At 44.3% G+C, this 19,037-nt stretch overlaps 1 protein-coding gene across 3 annotated transcripts in view; it reads right to left on the bottom strand.

Annotated features, from left to right (window-relative positions):
- The window catches only part of EPHA1 (EPH receptor A1), an 84,371-nt gene that overhangs the window by 35,955 nt on the left and 29,379 nt on the right, over positions 1 to 19,037 (bottom strand). For all 3 annotated transcript variants that reach the window (XM_077921056.1, XM_077921055.1, XM_077921057.1), the window contains 2 exons: positions 8,385 to 8,660; positions 809 to 1,199 (listed from right to left, as the gene is read on the bottom strand). In XM_077921056.1, coding sequence (XP_077777182.1) covers positions 809 to 1,199; positions 8,385 to 8,660 — 667 coding nt within the window. The remainder of the gene's footprint in view (positions 1 to 808; positions 1,200 to 8,384; positions 8,661 to 19,037) is intronic.

Below are 19,037 nucleotides of genomic sequence, written 5' to 3'. Positions count from 1 at the left end.
CTGATCCCTTTTTTTAAGTGAAGATGCCATGGTTTGAACGAGGAATCCTATGCATATACTCATCTTCCGAGACATATCCCCTTGACTTAGATGCACTAGTTGGTACTTCAAAAGCAATTTGAGGACCAGCTACGTTTTTTACAGCATGCTTGTTGTGTGTGTGTGTGTGTGTGTGTGTGTGTGTGTGTGTGTGTGTGTGTTTATAGTAGACTGCTTAGGACAAACAAATATTTCATTGGCTGCCTTTAAAGGTTTGTGACTGTGTTCCCTTTTGCCGTTTTTCTCATGGCCTCTGGTTGAAACAAGTAGAACATAAGAAAAATATATCCTACTAGTGCTGGGAAGGAGAGTTGGGATTTCCTGCCTGAGCTTCCAAAACGCTTCAGCACTGCCCTGCAGATACAGGTGGCCTATATGGCGATACCACCCTGACCCAACTCCTACGCCCCAGGGGTGCCCAGTTTAAAGAACTGGGAGACACTCATCGAGTGAATCAGTCTCAGTCACGCACTTCCACGTCCCAGAAACTGGCTCCAAAACTTGGAAGGAAATAAAAAGCAGGTGGAAGGACAGGTATGTCAAACTAGTCTACTTACTTTATAGTCAGAGGGAGAGTGAAACAGAAAGACAACCTGGGAGTTGCGCTTGACGTATAAACAGCAATGGGAGTCAGATAAGCTGATGCACCCCAGTGAACTGCGTGCAATGAGTAAACTTTCCACACCTTCCACCCTGCGAACTCTGGTGTGTTCCTATCCCGAGATCTCCTCAGGTACCCGCCTCCTAGCTTGCGCCATTATGTACTTACCAACACACCTTCCTCCATCCTCCTCGAAGCCAGCGATGCACACGCAGCGGCCCACCAGGACCAGCCACTCCCCATCGGGACTGCAGTGCATCTTCGGCGGAAGCCCTCCGTCCTCGACTGCGTTCTTTAAGCAGACACCGGACACTTCTTCCAGTCCCCCAGAAACTGCTAGCTTCTCTGGGAAGTGAGCCAGTCCGCGCACAATGTCCGAGCAGGTCTTGTAGTAAACTCTCACGGAAACCAAGGCAACGCAAGCCCCCGAGTTCTGAAAGGCCAGGTAGAAGCCGCGTTGCTGCAGGTTCTCTATGTGGCACACCTCCATGTTCAGCTGCATGTCACGTGTCATGATGTCCTGCGCTGTGAAACTCCGGTCTCCTGCCACAGTGTTGATCTGCAGGGGGAGAAAATGGGCATGAAGTTTGTACATATTCAGCAGAATCAATTTTAAGTGCCAGCTTTCCCCTGTAATATACGACTTAAGAAGAAGAAGAAGAAGAGTTTGGATTTGATATCCCGCTTTATCACTACCCGAAGGAGTCTCAAAGCGGCTAACATTCTCCTTTCCCTTCCTCCCCCACAACAAACACTCTGTGAGGTGAGTGGGGCTGAGAGACTTCAGAGAAGTGTGAGTGGCCCAAGGTCACCCAGCAGCTGCATGTGGAGGAGCGGAGACGTGAACCCGGTTCACCAGATTATGAGTCCACCACTCTTAAGCACTACACCACATGGCAGGTGAAGGTTTCACACATCTCAATGTTCACCTATATGCAAAAACTCCCTCTATTTGTTTATTATTTATTAAATTAATGTACTGCCCTTCATCCAAAGGTCACTGGGCAGTTAAAGTATGAAAAGACAAAAATACATAATATGGTAACAAACTAAAAACAACCCTCTCTCCAGTTTTAATGACCCAGGGTTTCCCGGATCGCCAGCTGTTGTTGGACTACAGTTCCCATCATCCCGAACCACTGGTCCTGCTAGCTAGGGATGATGGGAGTTGTGGTCCAAAAAACAGCTGGAGACCCAAGTTTGGCAAACCCCAAATTAGCCCAAAGACTGGGAGAAGGGGAATGTTTTTGCCAAATTGTATTAAATTTAAGTAATTTGGAAAACTTTTTTTTTTTTTTAAATACAGTACAAGCACATCCAGGTTTATTCTAGCCAATGCATAGGGAGATTTCTTTTTCATGTGGAAGATCATTCAAATATGCAACAACAACACCCGCGGCTGAAAATGATACACCCCAAATTCACCAAATTCTTCAGAAATCAAACAATATAAAATGGCTCCCATTCATAACCATCAGAGTGAGGAATTTGTCTTAACCAGTAAGTATTTCCATCTTTCTAAGGTTTAGCTTGGTTTTTGTGCTAAGCCAGATAGGAGGAATTTGTGGTCCTCCTGCTGCTCTTGGGCTACAATTCCAATGAGCGTCTCATGGAATGGTGAGTGGTCAGGGATGATGTGAGTTGTAGTCCAACAACATCAGACAAGCCACAGGTTCCTCATCCCTGGACTAAAGCATTCCCTGCCATGCAGTAGGGTTCATAATGGGACTAATGGAAGAGTTTAAAAAACTACTTGCTAAATGACTAGAGTATATTAGAGTTGCACAGTAACACTGAATCACATTACAAATTAAGGGCATTTGCAGATGACTTAGTACTGACTTTGCAACAGCCAGATACTAGTACTAAAAGAGTATTAGAACTAATCGAGATATTTGGTCAAGTAGCAGGATTTAAACTGAACAAGCAAAAAACTAAAGTGTTGGAGAAAAATCTAACAATGGCAGAAAAAGAGAAGTTTCAGAGTGAAACAGGTTTAGTAATAACAAAAAAGGTGAAGTACCTGGGTGTGAACTTGACTTCTAAAAATGTGAATTTATTTAAAGACAATTATGACAAATGTTGGACAGAGGTGAAGAAAGATCTAGAAATATGGTCAAGGTTGAGACTTTCCTTGTTAGGCCGAATTGCTGTTATTAAGATGAATGTATTGCCTAGAATGTTGTTTTTATTCCAGACACTCCAGATCTTGGACAAGATGGACTGTTTCAAGAGGTGGCAAAAAGACATATCAAAATTTGTCTGGCAGGGCAAAAAGCCCAGAATAAACTTTAAGATATTAACTGATGCAAAAGACAGAGGGGGGTTTGCCCTGCCGGACCTGAGACTTTATTATGAATCGGCAGCGTTTTGCTGGTTGAAACAATGGCTGCTTCTTGAGAACACAGACATTTTGGATCTGGAAGGGTATGACAATAGATTTGGTTGGCATGCATATATATGGTATGACAAGGTAAAACTGCATAAAGGCTTTAAAAACCATATTGTTAGGAAAGCATTGTACAATGTATGGATAAGATATAAGGATCTACTGGAAAGTAAAACTCCCAGGTGGCTATCACCAATGGAGGCTAAAGAGATAAAAAAACTTAATATGGAGTCCAAATGGCCAAAATATTGTGAAATTTTAGAACAAGATGGTGAAAGAGTTAAGTTACAGAGTTATGACAAATTAAAGTCTAAAGTACGAGATTGGTTGCATTACCTTCAGATAAATGAGGTATTTAAACAGGACAGGAAAATAGGTTTTCAGATGGAGAGGTCGAAATTAGAAACAGAATTGTTAGAACCCAATACCAAGAACTTGTCAAGAATGTATAATTTGCTGCTGAAATGGAATACACAAGATGAAACAGTAAAATCAGCTATGATCAAATGGGCACAAGACATAGGTCATGACATTATGTTTGATGACTGGGAACAGTTATGGAACACAGGTGTTAAGTTTACGGCTTGTAATGCTTTGAGAGAAAACATAATGAAAATGATCTATAGGTGGTACATGACCCCAGTCAAACTTGCAAAAATTTAACACCTGCCCAATAATAAGTGTTGGAAATGTAATGAGACTGAAGGTACCTTCTATCACCTTTGGTGGACCTGCCCGAGGATTAAAGCCTACTGGGAAATGATCTATAATGAAATTAAAAAGGTCCTTAAATGGACATTTTCTAAAAGACCAGAGGCTTTTCTCCTGGGCATGGTGGGCCAATTGGTGCCAAGGAAGGACAGAACTTTTTTCATGTATGCTACTACAGCGGCAAGAATTCTTCTGGCAAAGTATTGGAAGACGCAGCAGCTACCCACTCTGGAAGAATGGCAAGCGAAGGTGATTGACTATATGGGAATGGCAGAGATGACCGGCAGAATTCGGGACCAGGGGAGCGAGACAGTGGAAGAAGATTGGAAGAAATTTAAAATATATCTTAAAAACTGTTGTAAAATTGAGGAGTGTTGAGATGTTACGGTGTTAAGAAACAGAGAATTGCAGCTGTAAATCATAAGTCTAAGGAAATTATAACGAAAATGAGTCAATTAATGAAATAGAGGGTTGCTGAGAAAGGGTAAAAATAAGGATGCAGAAAAAGGGAGGTATGGGGAAGTCCGGGAAGTAAGGTGAAGGAAAATAAGTTTAAGAAATTATATATGTTCATTTGTTTGTATGTTTTGTTTTGTTTTATTGTTCGTTTTTATTACATGTTTGGAAAATTAATAAAAATTATTTTTTTAAAAAAATGAATCACATGCACGTATTTGACACAGAAATGAAAGATGGCTAGAGAATGCTAAAAAAAATCCTTGATGCTGCATCTAACTCTGAATTAACTGAAGCGTGATTGACTACTTTCCTACAGCAAGACTACGTAGCGAAACCTGCTGGGAATAAAGAACAATTCATTCAACTGCTATCTCTCTGGTTTGGATGTACTGTATTTACATAATGATCATAAACGTTTGAAAGTATGAGTCAAAGAAAAACTGGTTTGAAAACTGTATCGCAGGTCAAATGGAATGCAAATAATAATTCATAACATTATCAGCAAGTAGATAATAAGCACGCATAGGATATCTGAGCCTATATCATCCTTAAAAAAAATCAAGAAAGAAGATCTGAAGTTTACATAATTGGTTTGTCAGACCTGTGTCCGGCAGGTTCTGACAGGTACCTTTAATTATATAATGGAAATATTTAGAAGAAAGACACCAGCAGGATCACTCCAGACGAGTGAGACTTGCCCATACTTGTTGCACTCTAGATTTTATTGGCTAAAATCCAGAGTCCATCAAGTCCAGCGTCCTGTGGTCAGCCAGATTGCCTCCAGGCAATCCACAAGTAGGGCAAGAAGGCAACGTCCCTGGAGTTTGTCCTCCAGCAACTAATATACAAAGATACACTGCCTCTGAACATTGAGGTTCCATTTACCGTATTTTTCGCCCTATAGAACGCACCTAGTTTTTTTTTGGGGGGGGGGAATAAGGGAAAAAAATTATTTCCCCCCCAGGCGCGGGGCTGGCGCGGAGGAAGCCCGAGGTTTCCCCAACCCCAGCCCCAAGAACACCCTGCTATCCGCAAGCCTAGGGAGCCCGGCGGAAAGTCGCGCCGGTCTCCCCAGGCTTGCGCAGAGTTGCGCGAAGCCCAGGGCTGCAGGCAGCTCTGCGCAGCCATCGGGAGCCGGACGCGACTTCGCGCCGGGCTCCCTAGGGCTGCAGGCAGCTCTGCGCAACCCTCGGGAGACCGGCGCAAAGTTGGGTTGCGCAGAGCTTCCTGAAGCCTGGAGAGCGAGAGGGGTCGCATTCGCCCCATAGGACACACACACATTTCCTCTTCATTTTTGGAGGCGGAAAAGTGCGTCCTATAGGGCGAAAAATACGGTAGCTATCATGTCTAATGGTGTGTTCAATTCTGCACCCTAAGACTAAGAGTCTCACACTCTACCAACTGAGCTGATGGTAACTGGGAGTCTAATGAAATCTGGAAGGCCACAGGTTAGCCACCTCCATTTTAAAGCTTTGCCTAAGCCCCCAGCATAACTTATCTCTTCTCCTTGTTTGGCTTCTGCAGGGTAAGATCTTGCATCTTCCCCACCTTTGCTCTTCAGATCAAATGACGCACTTATTTGCTTCACGTTGACCACTAATTTCCTTGCCCGACTGGCTTCTCTTTCCACAATTCTTATGGGCCATCCACCTTCCAGCTGTTGTTCTTTCTTTGATTATAGTGCTGCCTGCAGTGTTAGATAAGTGCTATTTGCTCATTTAACCCATCCACAGGGACAGGTTGGTTGGTTTGTTGTCTCGCTTAAAAAACGAAACAAAAAACGAATTATTACGTTTAATCTGAAAAATGCTCCAGGCAGGGAAGGAAATAACTTTTATTATGGTGTCTTGGGAATCCAGCAAATCAGCACTCAGCCAGAGGTGGAACCTGCTGAGGTTTCACCAGCGGCGGGGAGTGTCCCGGGGGTGTGCGCCAGCAGCGGTGTGCGTCCCAGAGGAGTGCGCTGGCAGCGGGGAGCATCCCAGGGGGGTTCGCTGGCAGTGTCGAGCGTCCCAGAGGGGCACCACCTGCGGCGATGTCACCCCCCCCTCAAGGATGACATCTGGGGTGCGCTGCCTCTACCTTTCTCCGCCTCTGCACTCAGCATAGACTCTTCTGCTTCAGATTGACAGGACTCGTTGTTCCTTCCGGACTTGATCCTCAAGAGAAGAGGATCTCTTGAGTGAGGAGAAGATTGTACATTTGCAACCGTTGACAACAGCGGCTCCTGTTTGCAGGAGTCTCTTTTGAAGGGCAAGTGTGGCCTCTTTTCGGAGAGGTATTCCATGTTGCCTTCTATAAAAGGCATCCCTGTCTTTGTGGAATACCCGACAATCTTTAATTGTGGTCAAATAATATGCAGTCAGAACCAGCCAAATGAAGAACAACTGGTATATTTTGTATTCTCCCCCCGTCTGAAAACTGTCTGCCTCCAAGACGCATTTTTTCCTTAATCTGACTGAAGAGCACATTGGTGCAAATAGCTCCCCACTTGTCCATCTGTTTGCAAGCAAGCTGCTATCAGCATCTGATCACTGCGGTATTTGCACTTTTAGATGCCCTGATTCCCAAGGATTTGGCTTCGCTCCAAGCGTTACTGGAATTCAGGGGTTTCCACACTGAAAATGCTCCCGAAAACCTTGGCTAAGGGCCCCTTCGCATGGCATATTTTAAAATGCAAATCTAAGATCTTTTAAACATACACATAGAATGTGACTGTGACAAATTAAAGCGTACAGAAACAGATTATCAAAAAACATAGCTGTCAACTTTCAGATTTGAAAATGAGGGATCAGCAGCCTCACCTGTCCCAGAGACAGTCTACGGAATATCTAACAATCGGGGATAGCAGCGGGAAGCAATGGGAAACGGTGCTGAAATAAGGGAATTTCCCGCAAGAAAAGGGAAGGTTGACAGCTATGTCAAAAAAAACTGTGACTGGCCATAGCTCCTTGCTGTGTACACTCTGTGTCAAACAAAGGTCGACTCACGTGTACAGTGGTGCCCCACAAGACGAATGCCTCGCAAGACGGAAAACCCGCTAGACGAAAGAGTTTTCCGTTTTAGAGGTGCTTCGCAAAACAAATTTCCTATGGGCTTGCTTCGCAAGACGAAAATGTCTTGCGAGTTCCTGCAGGTTTTTTTTCCTCCCCCCCCCTTTTCCCCAAGCCGCTAAACCTCTTATCAGCTGATCCGCTAAGCCGCTAAACAGCTGATCCGCTAAGCCCGCTAAGCCGCTAATAGCGCTAATCCGCTAAGCCGCTTATCAGCTGATCCGCTAAGCCCGCTAAGCCGCTAATAGCACTAATCCGCTAAGGCGCTTATCAGCTGATCCACTAAGCCCGCTAAGCCGCTAATAGCGCTAATCCGCTAATCCACTAATGAGCTTGCTTCGCAAGACGAAAAAACCGCAAGATGAAGAGAATCGTGGAACGGATTCTTTTCGTCTTGCGAGGCACCACTGTAATGTGTAAAAAGATCCTCAGGGTTTGTCCATACTTCTGCTTGTCCCAAGCCTAGAAAGGATGGGTCCGAGTGGTTTTCTGCTCAATCCACGCTTTCTAGGCATGGGTCCAAGTGGTTTTCCCCTTTCTCTGCTCCTTTTCGACTGAAAACTTGCTCTTTAGTGATAAAACATGAATTGCTGATTGCTCCAATTGAGTGCTTAAGAGTGGCTCCAAGCCACAGGGAAAGCAACAGAACAAGAGGAAATGTGGAAAATGTTGTACCAAGTAATGTTGTACACAGCATTCCCCACCCCTTTCATTATAAGGCTCTCCTGTTTGCATCACAGCTGAAAACTGGAGCTTTGCGGAACAGAAATCCAAGGGGCACTTGTAGCAACAAGGGCAGTGGGCTCAGTACTGACTCCAAAGAGTGCTCACTCCTGAGAAAAGTTATCTGGGTGGGCCCATATAGTAATGTCTACTTCCACACCCTGTGCAAGCTTCATGGCCTTGCTCCACCCTGGGTTTTTTTGGGGTTTTTTTGCTTGCTTCCTGCCACATCCTTACCCAAAGCCTTTACTCTTGCAACTCAGCCACCCAAAGGACTCCTGTTCTCCCAAACCATTCTGTTCATTCTCATCTCTCCTTCCCCTCTGCTGTTGTTTAGACTGGATGTTCCTTTTGCTCTTGAGTAAGCCAAGTTTTGAAAACTTTCTGTAGCTCTGCAACCCCTGCTGACCTTGGTGAAGAGAGCGCGGCGGAACTGGATGCCAACATCTTGCTCCGACTCCATGTAGTAGAGGTTGAACGTCTCCTTGCAATTGACCGCCTCTCCTTTGAAGCTCTTGCAGTCCCGGATGGTGAATTTCAGCTCCACGTAGATGCGGGAAAAGGCTTCGGCTCGGAATATCCAGTTGGTCCGCAGCCAGTGGTCAGTATCGCCTTCCGAGAGGACGCTGCAGTCTTGATACATGTACATCGGAGTGCCATTTACGATCTCCTGCACCTCACTCCACTGGGGGGAAAGAGAGAGAGGATGGGGGAAGAGTCATGTTAGCCGAGAGTTTTATCAGGCTGTCAAAGAAGTCATGCTTTTCACATTTCCAGGCAGGTCATGGCTGCTTCAAGCCGCTTCCTACAACCCCTTTTGGAGGGGCAGGATCCTTCCCCCCCACAGGCCACAAGCCTATGGCTCACAGCACCTACAACTGGCTCCCTGCCAACAGAAGGGTGTGCATCCAGCGCAACTCTCCAAGCCTTCCAGTTCTGAGGTGCTGGATTGCTAGTCACCCAGCCTGCCCTGCAGGAATCGACAAGGTCTCTTATCTATGAATCACCAGTGCTTTCCTGAATTAAGAAGTTCAGAAAGAGGAAGTTCTTCGCAGGGTGTGGGAAAGAGCGTAAGTTTTATATAGGTTCATGTGGGTGGGTAAGTATATCCTCTTTGTGAATTACTGCATTAATCTAAGCACAGAAAGCAAATTTCATTGAAGAAATGAGTGTTTGTGTATGTGTGTCATGTATGTGTGTTGCAAGTTGAGATACACAGGTTTTCGACTGTCTGTATACCAAAGGCACATACTGTGTAGCATTGCTGTTTTTAATTAGAGCTATAGGTTTATTAGAAAAGACAAGATCAATCCTCCTTCTTCTGGGAGAAAATTTTAGTCTAAGTATTGTATTTAAAGCGGGCATCCATGTGGGGGAAAAATCCATTTAAAATGCAATTGCAGGCAGAAAAAGATACAACAATAACAGCACAACAGATTTATTTCCTGTGTGCCTTCTCCTTCATATTGGCTCCCACTGGAGACAAACAAGTTTATTACGAATGCTAGCATTGCCAAGCCAGAGTTGTTGTCCTTGCCAGAAGGAAGAAGCTGGATTCCAGGGCTTATTGCCACTACAGATTCATATTTGTTGGTTCTGGCAACCCTGAAAAATCTGGGGGGTTGTAATTCGGGGATTACGAGACTTCTCTATTAGATCTCACTAGCCCCTCTCGTGCAAATGAAAGGAATTACTATTTAAATAGTCTGAAGAGTGTAAGGTAAATGTGGCTGTCTGCATATTACTTTGCCGCAGTGATAGAAGCTGCTTCAATGTGAGACAACGGGCCAAGTTACAATTTTGTATTCTTCCGAGACCTTTGAGAGAACCCTACTTCAGATTGAAGCAATCAAGCAAAGGCACTCCCTTGAAAATTACTTCTCTGGTTCTATTTCAAAAGAGCTTGTGATTTAAGACCACCACCCGCTATCAGGAATTTTGTAATTTTGGCACAGCCCCTAAAGGGTTATTTTAAAAGGGAGCATTAGGCAAATGAACTCTAAATTGTGCAATTGCTGTCTTTTGATGAACTTCTCTCTGCATGCAGAGACAACATCTGTGGTGTTTGGGGGGCCTGCTAATAGACGGATGAGCCGTGGTGACTCTGTGGAGTCACTTTGGGAGATTACACCCCACTTGTCTTTCTTCCACAATCCCAGTCTAGGGTGAGAGCACGCTGCTTCTCTTAGGTAACACAAAAGCAAGGCAAATGATACCTGATAGGGTTGATAAAGTTATGGATGACATGTCAAGGGAAGCTGGAGAAGAATTTGTTGGCAAGATAAGAAACAGATTAACCAGGTTTGTTATCCCACACAAGTCACTCAATCTGAGCTCATTTGCTTAGCTGCTTCCTGTAGAAAGAATCACCTGCCCTTAATGGCTAAGGCTCAAGCATCAGATTGATTCATATCAGGATGCGCAGCAAGGCAGGGCTCATAATCTGGCAGCAGAGAACATCCTGCACATATAGATGGCGCCAGATGAAATCACAGGTATTTCTAAGTATAGCCTTTCAGGTCGGAAGACTGGGAAAGATGTTTGCAGCACACCTTGGATTTACAAAGTGCCTTTTCCAGGAATTGGATTTAACGATATTTTCCAGGAAAAGGATTTAACATATTTATTGTTTAATTTATTTAAAGTATTTTTAATAGCAACCTCCAATAAAATTCCCAGGACAGTTTACAAGAATGAATGAAAGAACTGAACTGTAGACACAAAGGGATATAGTAGGCTTATAAAACTTATAAAAGCGGCACAAAACAATACTCAATATTAAAATCTGATGGTAAAATAAAAAGGCATTTGATAGACACAAAAGAGACAACAAGGAAGATGCCAAGCAAGTCTTTCTGGGCATATCTTTCCATAACTGGGCCACCAAAACTCAGTAGCCCATTTAAGAGCCATCCATCTCTACTCAGATGGCAGGGGCACCCATAGGAGAACCTAGATTGAAGTCCTTAGTGCAGGACAGTGGTTCTCAAACTTTTTATCTGGGCCACACTTTCAGATTAAAAATTTGCTCGTGCCAGAGAAAAAAATTTTTAATGATAGGAAATACATTGAAAAACAAAAATAAACAATTCCCAGCAGTGCTTGACTTATAGAACACATCAGGCCTCAACAATTCACCCAACAGCTCAGGACCAGACAGAATTATGGACATTTCCATAGACTGATCTATTTCAATTGTTGCATCCATAGCATAGGAAGGCACTGGACATAGTAAAACATCCATTGCATCCTGGTCACTGTCTCTTTGAGCTTCTGCCGTCGGGACGGAGATACAGGACGATGAAGACAAGAACGAGCCATCTTAAGAACAGCTTCTTCTCCAGAGCGATCTCGACCCTGAATGGGAAGCCTGGACTTTGAAAGTCATCTAATCTTCCTTGCTGTACTATACTGTATTGTTTTAATTAGTGTTTTTATGGAGCAGTCAAGTAATTTCGTTGTCCCCGAGAGGGGGCAATGACAATAAAGATATTATTATTATTATTATTATTATTATTATTATTATTATTACGGGTATGAGTGATTTTTTCTTCTTCAAAGTGTTTTGCAAACATGTCATATCAGAGAGTCTCAGAGGGTTCCTTAACATCAACAGATGGACCAGATTCCAAAAGATTTTGGAAAAGCTTAGTTGGGGCTTCTGCAATGCAGTAGGATCAGAGTGTGGTTAAGACTCATGAATTTCCCTAGCAGAAATCTCACCCTGGTCATTCTCTTAGGTCCTGCTTTGAGGCTTCCCACATGCATCTGATTGGTCAGATGTGAGAACAGGATGCCCAACCAGATGGACCACTTGGTCTTATGTTCTAAATCTTAAAAAACCTGAATGACCTTAGACAGCCACTCACCTACAGTAATGCAAGTACAGAACTGCCCGCCTTACAGTGCTAAGAATTTCTGAGGTGATGTTTTTGAATTTGAATACTCTCTCTGCATAAGCATAATGATGCTTTCCTGTAAGTGATAGTTATCCTTTCAAGTGCAGTCATAACTAGGGCTGCAAGCTGCAATTCATTTAATCAAGAGATTAATCAACCCAAGGCTTAGCTGCTTGATCAGTGGGAGCCAATTTCAATCGACGAGGGAAATTTTAATTGATGGATCTGCAAGTTTTAGGCACATATCTCTTGTCATGTCATGCCCTCCACTCCTTTTGAGGTCCCTCTTGACTCTGTTGTGTTACTGTAAAAGGGAATGATGACCCTTCCTTCTAACAGTGAGATTTTATTCATTAAATTGCTAGTTATTTTACATTTCGTTCAAGATCTCAAAAGGCTCCTACACTGAAATAGTGGCAATATGCATGCTTTTTTTTTTAAATGTAACTGATGAATCATTTATTAATTTTAAATCAACTAATTATTATTTAATTGGTTGACAACATTAATAATAACTGCCAAGGTGCACAAAAGAGTTAATATGTGTCTTAAGGATCATGCATATGAAGACCACATCCTGTTACTATTTATTTACAGTATCTAGAATTCCAACAACTAAAAACAATTACTACTGGGTGTTAATGTAAACACTGCTTATGCTGTATCACTATCTCCAACAGTGGCCTAGAAGACATCCTTGGAAGGCACAAAAGCAGAGAATGAAAAGGAAATTATTGGAATTATTGATGAATGCCATAAGAAATGATATTAAAATAAAAGGTATCTCATTAGGGGGATTTACGGATCATGTCATAAGGAAATCATTATATAAAACAAGGACAAAATATAAGGATCTTCTAGAACCGAAAACACAATGGTGGGCATCACCTCTAGAAGCAATTACAATACAAAAGAAAAATATGGAATTTAGAATGGGCCACATATAAAGATCTGATTAGGGGGAAAGACAATAAATTGGTAATTAACGATTATGAGGAAATTAAACAACACCCTACGGGTCGGATCCAATACCATCAATTGCATGAAATGTTCAGGACAGATAAGAAAAAAGGTTTCTCAAACAGATCTTCATTATTAGAAAAAGTGTTATTACAAAAGAAAACCAAGGTAATATCAAAAATGTATGATACATTATTGGAGTGGGAGGTCAAAGACGAACAGGTCAAGGAGATAATGATCAAGTGGGCTTTAGATATTGGGAAAACCATTAACTTTACAGCATGGGAAGAACTATGGAGAAAGAACTGGAAATTTACAGCCTGTGAAGTATTGAGGGAAAACCTAATCAAGATGTTTTATAGATCGTACTTAACACCTACCAAGGGACGCGGGTGGCGCTGTGGGTAAAAGCTTCAGCGCCTAGGGCTTGCCGATCGAAAGGTCGGCGGTTCGAATCCCTGCAGCGGGGTGCGCTCCCGTTGCTCGGTCCCAGCGCCTGCCAACCTAGCAGTTCGAAAGCACCCCCGGGTGCAAGTAGATAAATAGGGACCGCTTACTGGCGGGAAGGTAAACGGCGTTTCTGTGCGCTGCGCTGGTGCCGGCTCGCCAGAGCAGCTTTGTCACGCTGGCCACGTGACCTGGAAAGTGTCTCCGGACATCGCTGGCCCCCGGCCTCTTAAGTGAGATGGGCGCACAACCCCAGAGTCTGTCAAGACTGGCCCGTAGGGGCAGGGGTACCTTTACCTTTAACACCTGCCAAAGTAGCTAAAAAGTATAAGACAAAAACAAATCTGTGCTGGAGGTGTGGTAAAACAGAGGGGACATTTATACATGTTTGGTGGACCTGTGAAAAAATCAAAAGCTTCTGGAACACAGTGTATGATGAGCTTAAAAAAATGTTTAAGTATAACTTTATGAAAAATACAGAAGTCTTTCTACTAGGGATAACGGACACAGGTATAGCAAGAGAAGATCAGAAAATATTCCTCTATGCCACAGAAGCGGCAAGGATCCTAATTGCTAAAAACTGGAAAAAAGAAACTGTGCCAACAAAAAAGGAATGGCAAGATAAACTGTTAGAGTATATTAACAGAGGCAATTAGAGGTCACACTAGACAAGAGTTTCAAAAAGCATGGGGAAAATGCAGAGAATACTTCACAAAACAGTACCCTAAAATACATACCTGGACTTGTTTCAATTAATGTCTGCAGGAGACTTTGTGGATATTTAAGTTATAATTAGAAAAATCTTAATAATTATTCATAAAGGAAACAGTTTTTAATAAGTAAATAAGGAGGCCAGATACAGGATAAAGGAAGTCTTTTATACAGTTCGAAAGCATGTCAAAGTGCAAGTAGATAAATAGGTACCACTCCGGCGGGAAGGTAAACGGCGTTTCCACGCACTGCTCTGGTTCGCCAGAAGCGGCTTAGTCATGCTGGCCACATGACCCAGAAGCTGTACGCCAGCTCCCTCGGCCGATAAACCGAGATGAGTGCCGCAACCCCAGAGTTGGCCATGACTGGACCTAATGGTCAGGGGTCCCTTTACCTTTACCTTTATGTTATGCTCACTGTATGTTATGTTCACGTTTAATGAGGGTTGATTTGTGTATTGGGGGGTGGGGGGTTTGTGTTATGTTGTAAATAAAATTCCAATAAAAATTTTAAAAAGAAAGAAAAGGAAAGCACAAAAGCAGAGCATGAAAAGGAAAAAGGAAAGCTATCTCAGGTCACTTGTCCCTGTTAACTGGTATTCCAAAGTAGAGTGCTTCTGAACACAGATGACACATGAGATAAGACACTAGCAGACAGCGGCGTAGCGTGGGTTGTCAGCACCCGGGGCAAGGCAAGTAATTTGTGCCCCCTAACCCGTGGATTTGCGCCCCCTAACCCTACAAATCTATGCCTATGAATGATGGTGTCTCTCTCTCTCTCTTTCTCATATTCCAATTGATTCCCATTTCCGCCGATCAATCCCCGAAGCTCTCACCCAGCGAAATTCGTGCATAATTATGCTTCGCCATCCCTAATCCTGCCGCTTCCACTGGGAAATCATGATGGTGCGTTTCTCCTCTCCAAACTTTCCCCGGCCCTTTGCCGGCCGGCGCAGCCCTTTTGGCTACGAGCTCCCCTCCTTCTCTGCCCGCTTCCGACCCCACCTCCCCGTCCAGCCTCCCTACCTCCTGAAAAAAGGCGACGGCACCGAGCAGGACACCCCCGCGGCCATCGGAGAGAGGCGGGGCCGAGGGAGGCAAGCCAATGGACGAGGCGGGGGTAGGTGGCCACGGGGGCGGGCGCTGCCGCAGTCCTCGGGTGGGCAAGGTAGGAGCAGGCGGAGGCTGGCCGGCCGCTCTGACAATAGGGGCGGGCCGAGGGCACAACGGGGCTGGGCCCTCTGGACTCGCGCCCCCCCAGATGTTGCGCCCAGTGCGGCCAGCACCCCTGGCACCCCCCACGCTACGCCACTGCTAGCAGAATCCAGAACAAGCCCCCTCACCCCCCCCATTTTAATTAGGAATCTGAGATTGCTAAGCAATCATCTCAGGTCCTTAGAGCCTGCCAAATTGCATCGCACTCCTTCTTGATTTGGTGACCTGCCCGGAACACAATGGGTGAGGCTTGGCTTGCTTACTTTGAACTTCCAGCCTTTCCTGCTTCTCAAGTGTACAGCAGAACAACGATGCAAGCCAAACCTGCTGAGCTATTAAAGTCTGGAGTATCTAAATTGAATAATGGATGTCCCGAAAACATACAGGGCCATTAAACTGGTAAGTTACAGTGATGACAAAGTAATAACCCCGGCTAGTCAATCTCTTGACTTATCTACATAGCTGTTATCCTGTCCCTAAAACACCATCATCTGGCACACACACAACACTGTCTGCGAATGCTGATGTGGTTCCTCCTGACTTGGTGGAGACATGTTTTCTTGCGTCTCAATATTTTGGTGGGATCCTCTGCCAGAAGGAAAGAAGCTGCATGGGGAGTCCACAGCTGTGTGCCAGAGAGCACACCTTGTACACATAAGAACTGGTGTGGTGAAGCGATTACAGATTCAAACCCAGTTTCAAATCCACACTCAGCTGGGAAGCTTTGGCCAGCCACCGTCTCTTGGCTTAATCTATTTCACAGGATTGTTGAGAAAATAAAACAGGGCTGGAGGAGAACCATGAAAGTCACTCTGTTCTCCTTTGGGGGACAGGGCAGGATTAAAATGTACAAAGATCCCATGTTCAAACCCTGGCAATTCCAGTCAAGAAGGATCTCGACTAGCAGTCCAGAGAATGAGCTCTTGCCCTGAAGACTTAGGAGAGATGCAACTAAAGGCTGCATTGATCCTTGGCCTACACTCTGGGACTCCCTACCAGAAATGGATGTAGCCAGGGCTTTTTTTCAGCTAGAATTCGCCAGAACTCAGTTCCAGCACCTCTCAGGTGGGCACCATTGCCATTATAAGAGAACAAGGGAGGCGTTTATGGCGAGTCCTAGCACCTCTTTTCCTAGAAAAACAGCATCATGTGGCAAAAAGTGTGTGTGAACACCCCACATTCTTGCACACAAGCACGTTCCGGTACATGCTTCCTCCTCAGGTGATCTGTGTTATCATCCCCTTTCCCACTCATCAAAGGATATATGAATAGGAGGTGGGCGATTTGCATCTCTATCAGGGTGCTGGGTTGTTAAACACCTCTGCCCACTCCTGAGTTGTGCCTCTTTAATTTTGTTGTTGTTTCTCTTAAAGGTAAAGGGTAAAGGGACCCCTGACCATTAGGTCCAGTCGTGACCGACTCTGGGGTTGTGGCGCTCATCTTGCTTTATTGGCCGAGGGAGCCGGGTCATGTGGCCAGCATGACTAAGCCACTTCTGGCGAACCAGAGCAGCACATGGAAACGCCGTTTACCTTCCCGCCAGAGCGGTACCTATTTATCTACTTGCACTTTGACGTGCTTTCGAACTGCTAGGTTGGCAGGAGCAGGGACCAAGCAACGGGAGCTCACCCCGTCATGGGGATTCAAACCGCCGACCTTCTGACCGGCAAGTCCTAGGCTCTGTGGTTTAACCCACAGCGCCACCCGTGTCCCTCGTTGTTTCTCTTAGCATAGGGTAAATTGGTAAGACAGGGGAGGAGGGCAGAAAATTTGCTTTGAGGGGCTGAATCAGGCCCCCAGTCTGGGGGTTAGCCACCCCTGCAGTAGGAGCAGGATTCTGACCACTGGGGCTGGTGGGGCGGAGGGCAGGGCAGCCAACTGCAGGTAGAGGTAGTGGTAGCTGGAAGTCGCAATTGGCAGAGCAATTACACAGGCACAAAGTTTAAGCAGAGAGGGAGAGATTGGGGAAACAGAGGTTATGGAGAAAAAGACTAATGGGTCTGGGGGAGTGCTGTGCCGCAATAAAGGAAGACCTTTTTTACCAGCACATAAACCAAAGCATCTTGCCCTTCTCCTTCTTTAAACTAAAGAAACACAACCTGATTGCTGTTGCTTCCCTCTGTCTCTCTCCCAACAGAACAGCAATGTGGCTAGTTCAGAGCATCCTGAGTACATGCTGATTTGGCCCAAGGCCGCCAGCAAGAATAAAATGAGGGAGAATATCCTAAATACTTGCCGTGGATTAGTCTTGGGTGTTGATCTAGAACTAACCACTCGCTGGAACTTCAGCAAGGACCTATGTGCTGCTTTTTAGATAGGTGTTTGCAAACTTATTAAATAAGGTTATCTGAAGGACCAGTAAGTCTTGTCATCCTACTTGAACCTCCCCTTTTTATATAGGAAATTGCTTCCAAAAAAATAAGGATTTTCTTATGCTCAAAGTATCTGGATGGGGCAGCCACAACTGTACATTATGGGCTGGCATGTAAGAGTATTGGGAGTTTAGACTCCACACATATACACACCTCAAACACTCAAATTATTAATACAGTATCTGTACGGCACAATCGCTGTGCATGATGCTCTACTACAGAATAATAGAGCAAACAAACATGAAGAAATATTGAAGCACGCCTATAATTTCAAAGGATGAGTGACTGTATTAAAACAAACAAACAAATGGAATGGTGCCTTTAGAAATTCCACAGAAATTTCCTGTAGGAGAAAACTAAGTCAATTACCAATTGCTAAATATAAAATTTGTAAAAGAGATGATGACTGTGTTATGTTTGGCAGAAGCTAGATTGAGAAAATGCGTCTCTTCTACTGTAGGTGAATCATCTTCAGATGAGACTAAATTAAACATTGTCATGTTCTAGCCCAAACCTGTTTACCTGTTTTGGCAGCTGCGAATTCCCCCCATGTCAATCTTGGGCCTCCGCAAAGCACCCTAAATGTACCCTTATCCCAAACCTTACAGGCATTCCCTCTGCCTGGAATGGGAGATCTCACAAATCAAAGCACTTATCCACTTGATGATAAACAGATGTTACTTTAATAGTGTGATTAGTAACCATGGCTGTTGTTTTTTAAAAAATTAAATATTAGGTATTTGCAGGAGTGGGTGGTTTATTGTGACTGCAGCACATGAGGAGAGGCAGTTTAAACAAAAAAATTGATTTCCATTGGTATCAATGGGATTTCTACATGTGTGTGCGTGTGTGTATTTGGAAATAAGTGTTTCCTGAGGTCATATGTAGATCTCAATGAACTTTGAATAATTGGCAAGAATTTGACTATTTGTGCAGAAAGCTTTATCTGTGGCCAGGAAGGTGGAGGGAGGAATGCAATGAAAAATAGGTGTGTCCCCCGCCTTTTTGTGAAGAGGAGCTGGAACTGAGTTGCGGAGCGAGAGAAGACTAGGAATAGTCTCCCCCACTTTTGGGGAGGGTGACAGAGCACATTTTGGTTGCACAGCATAGTGGCAAATAAGGCAAGTTCTAGGCAATTCGGGCAGAGAATGTGGCTCTGGAATCTATTCTCCCTAACTTGAAGGGTACAGGATGCAGTTTCAGTGATGAGGTAAAAGGCATTTGCATATCCTCAAAGACAAATTTTAAGTCCCACTGATTTCAGTAGGTCTAAGCATGACTAAATTATGACTAAACACAACTAAATACTTGTAATGCTTCTTCTCTCTTAGCCGGATTGAACCCAGCAGCCAAGGTTGGAATTCCTATATGGTCTGTGCATGTGCAGAGTTCAAGTTTCAGCAAATCTTTTATACCATCTTTTGGCTAAATTACCATTTGAATAAAGGAAGGGAAGGGT

Source organism: Podarcis muralis, chromosome 17 (assembly GCF_964188315.1).
Source record: "Podarcis muralis chromosome 17, rPodMur119.hap1.1, whole genome shotgun sequence".
Classification (NCBI taxonomy): Eukaryota; Metazoa; Chordata; class Lepidosauria; order Squamata; family Lacertidae; genus Podarcis; species Podarcis muralis.
This window is presented reverse-complemented; position numbering and strand designations above follow the sequence as displayed.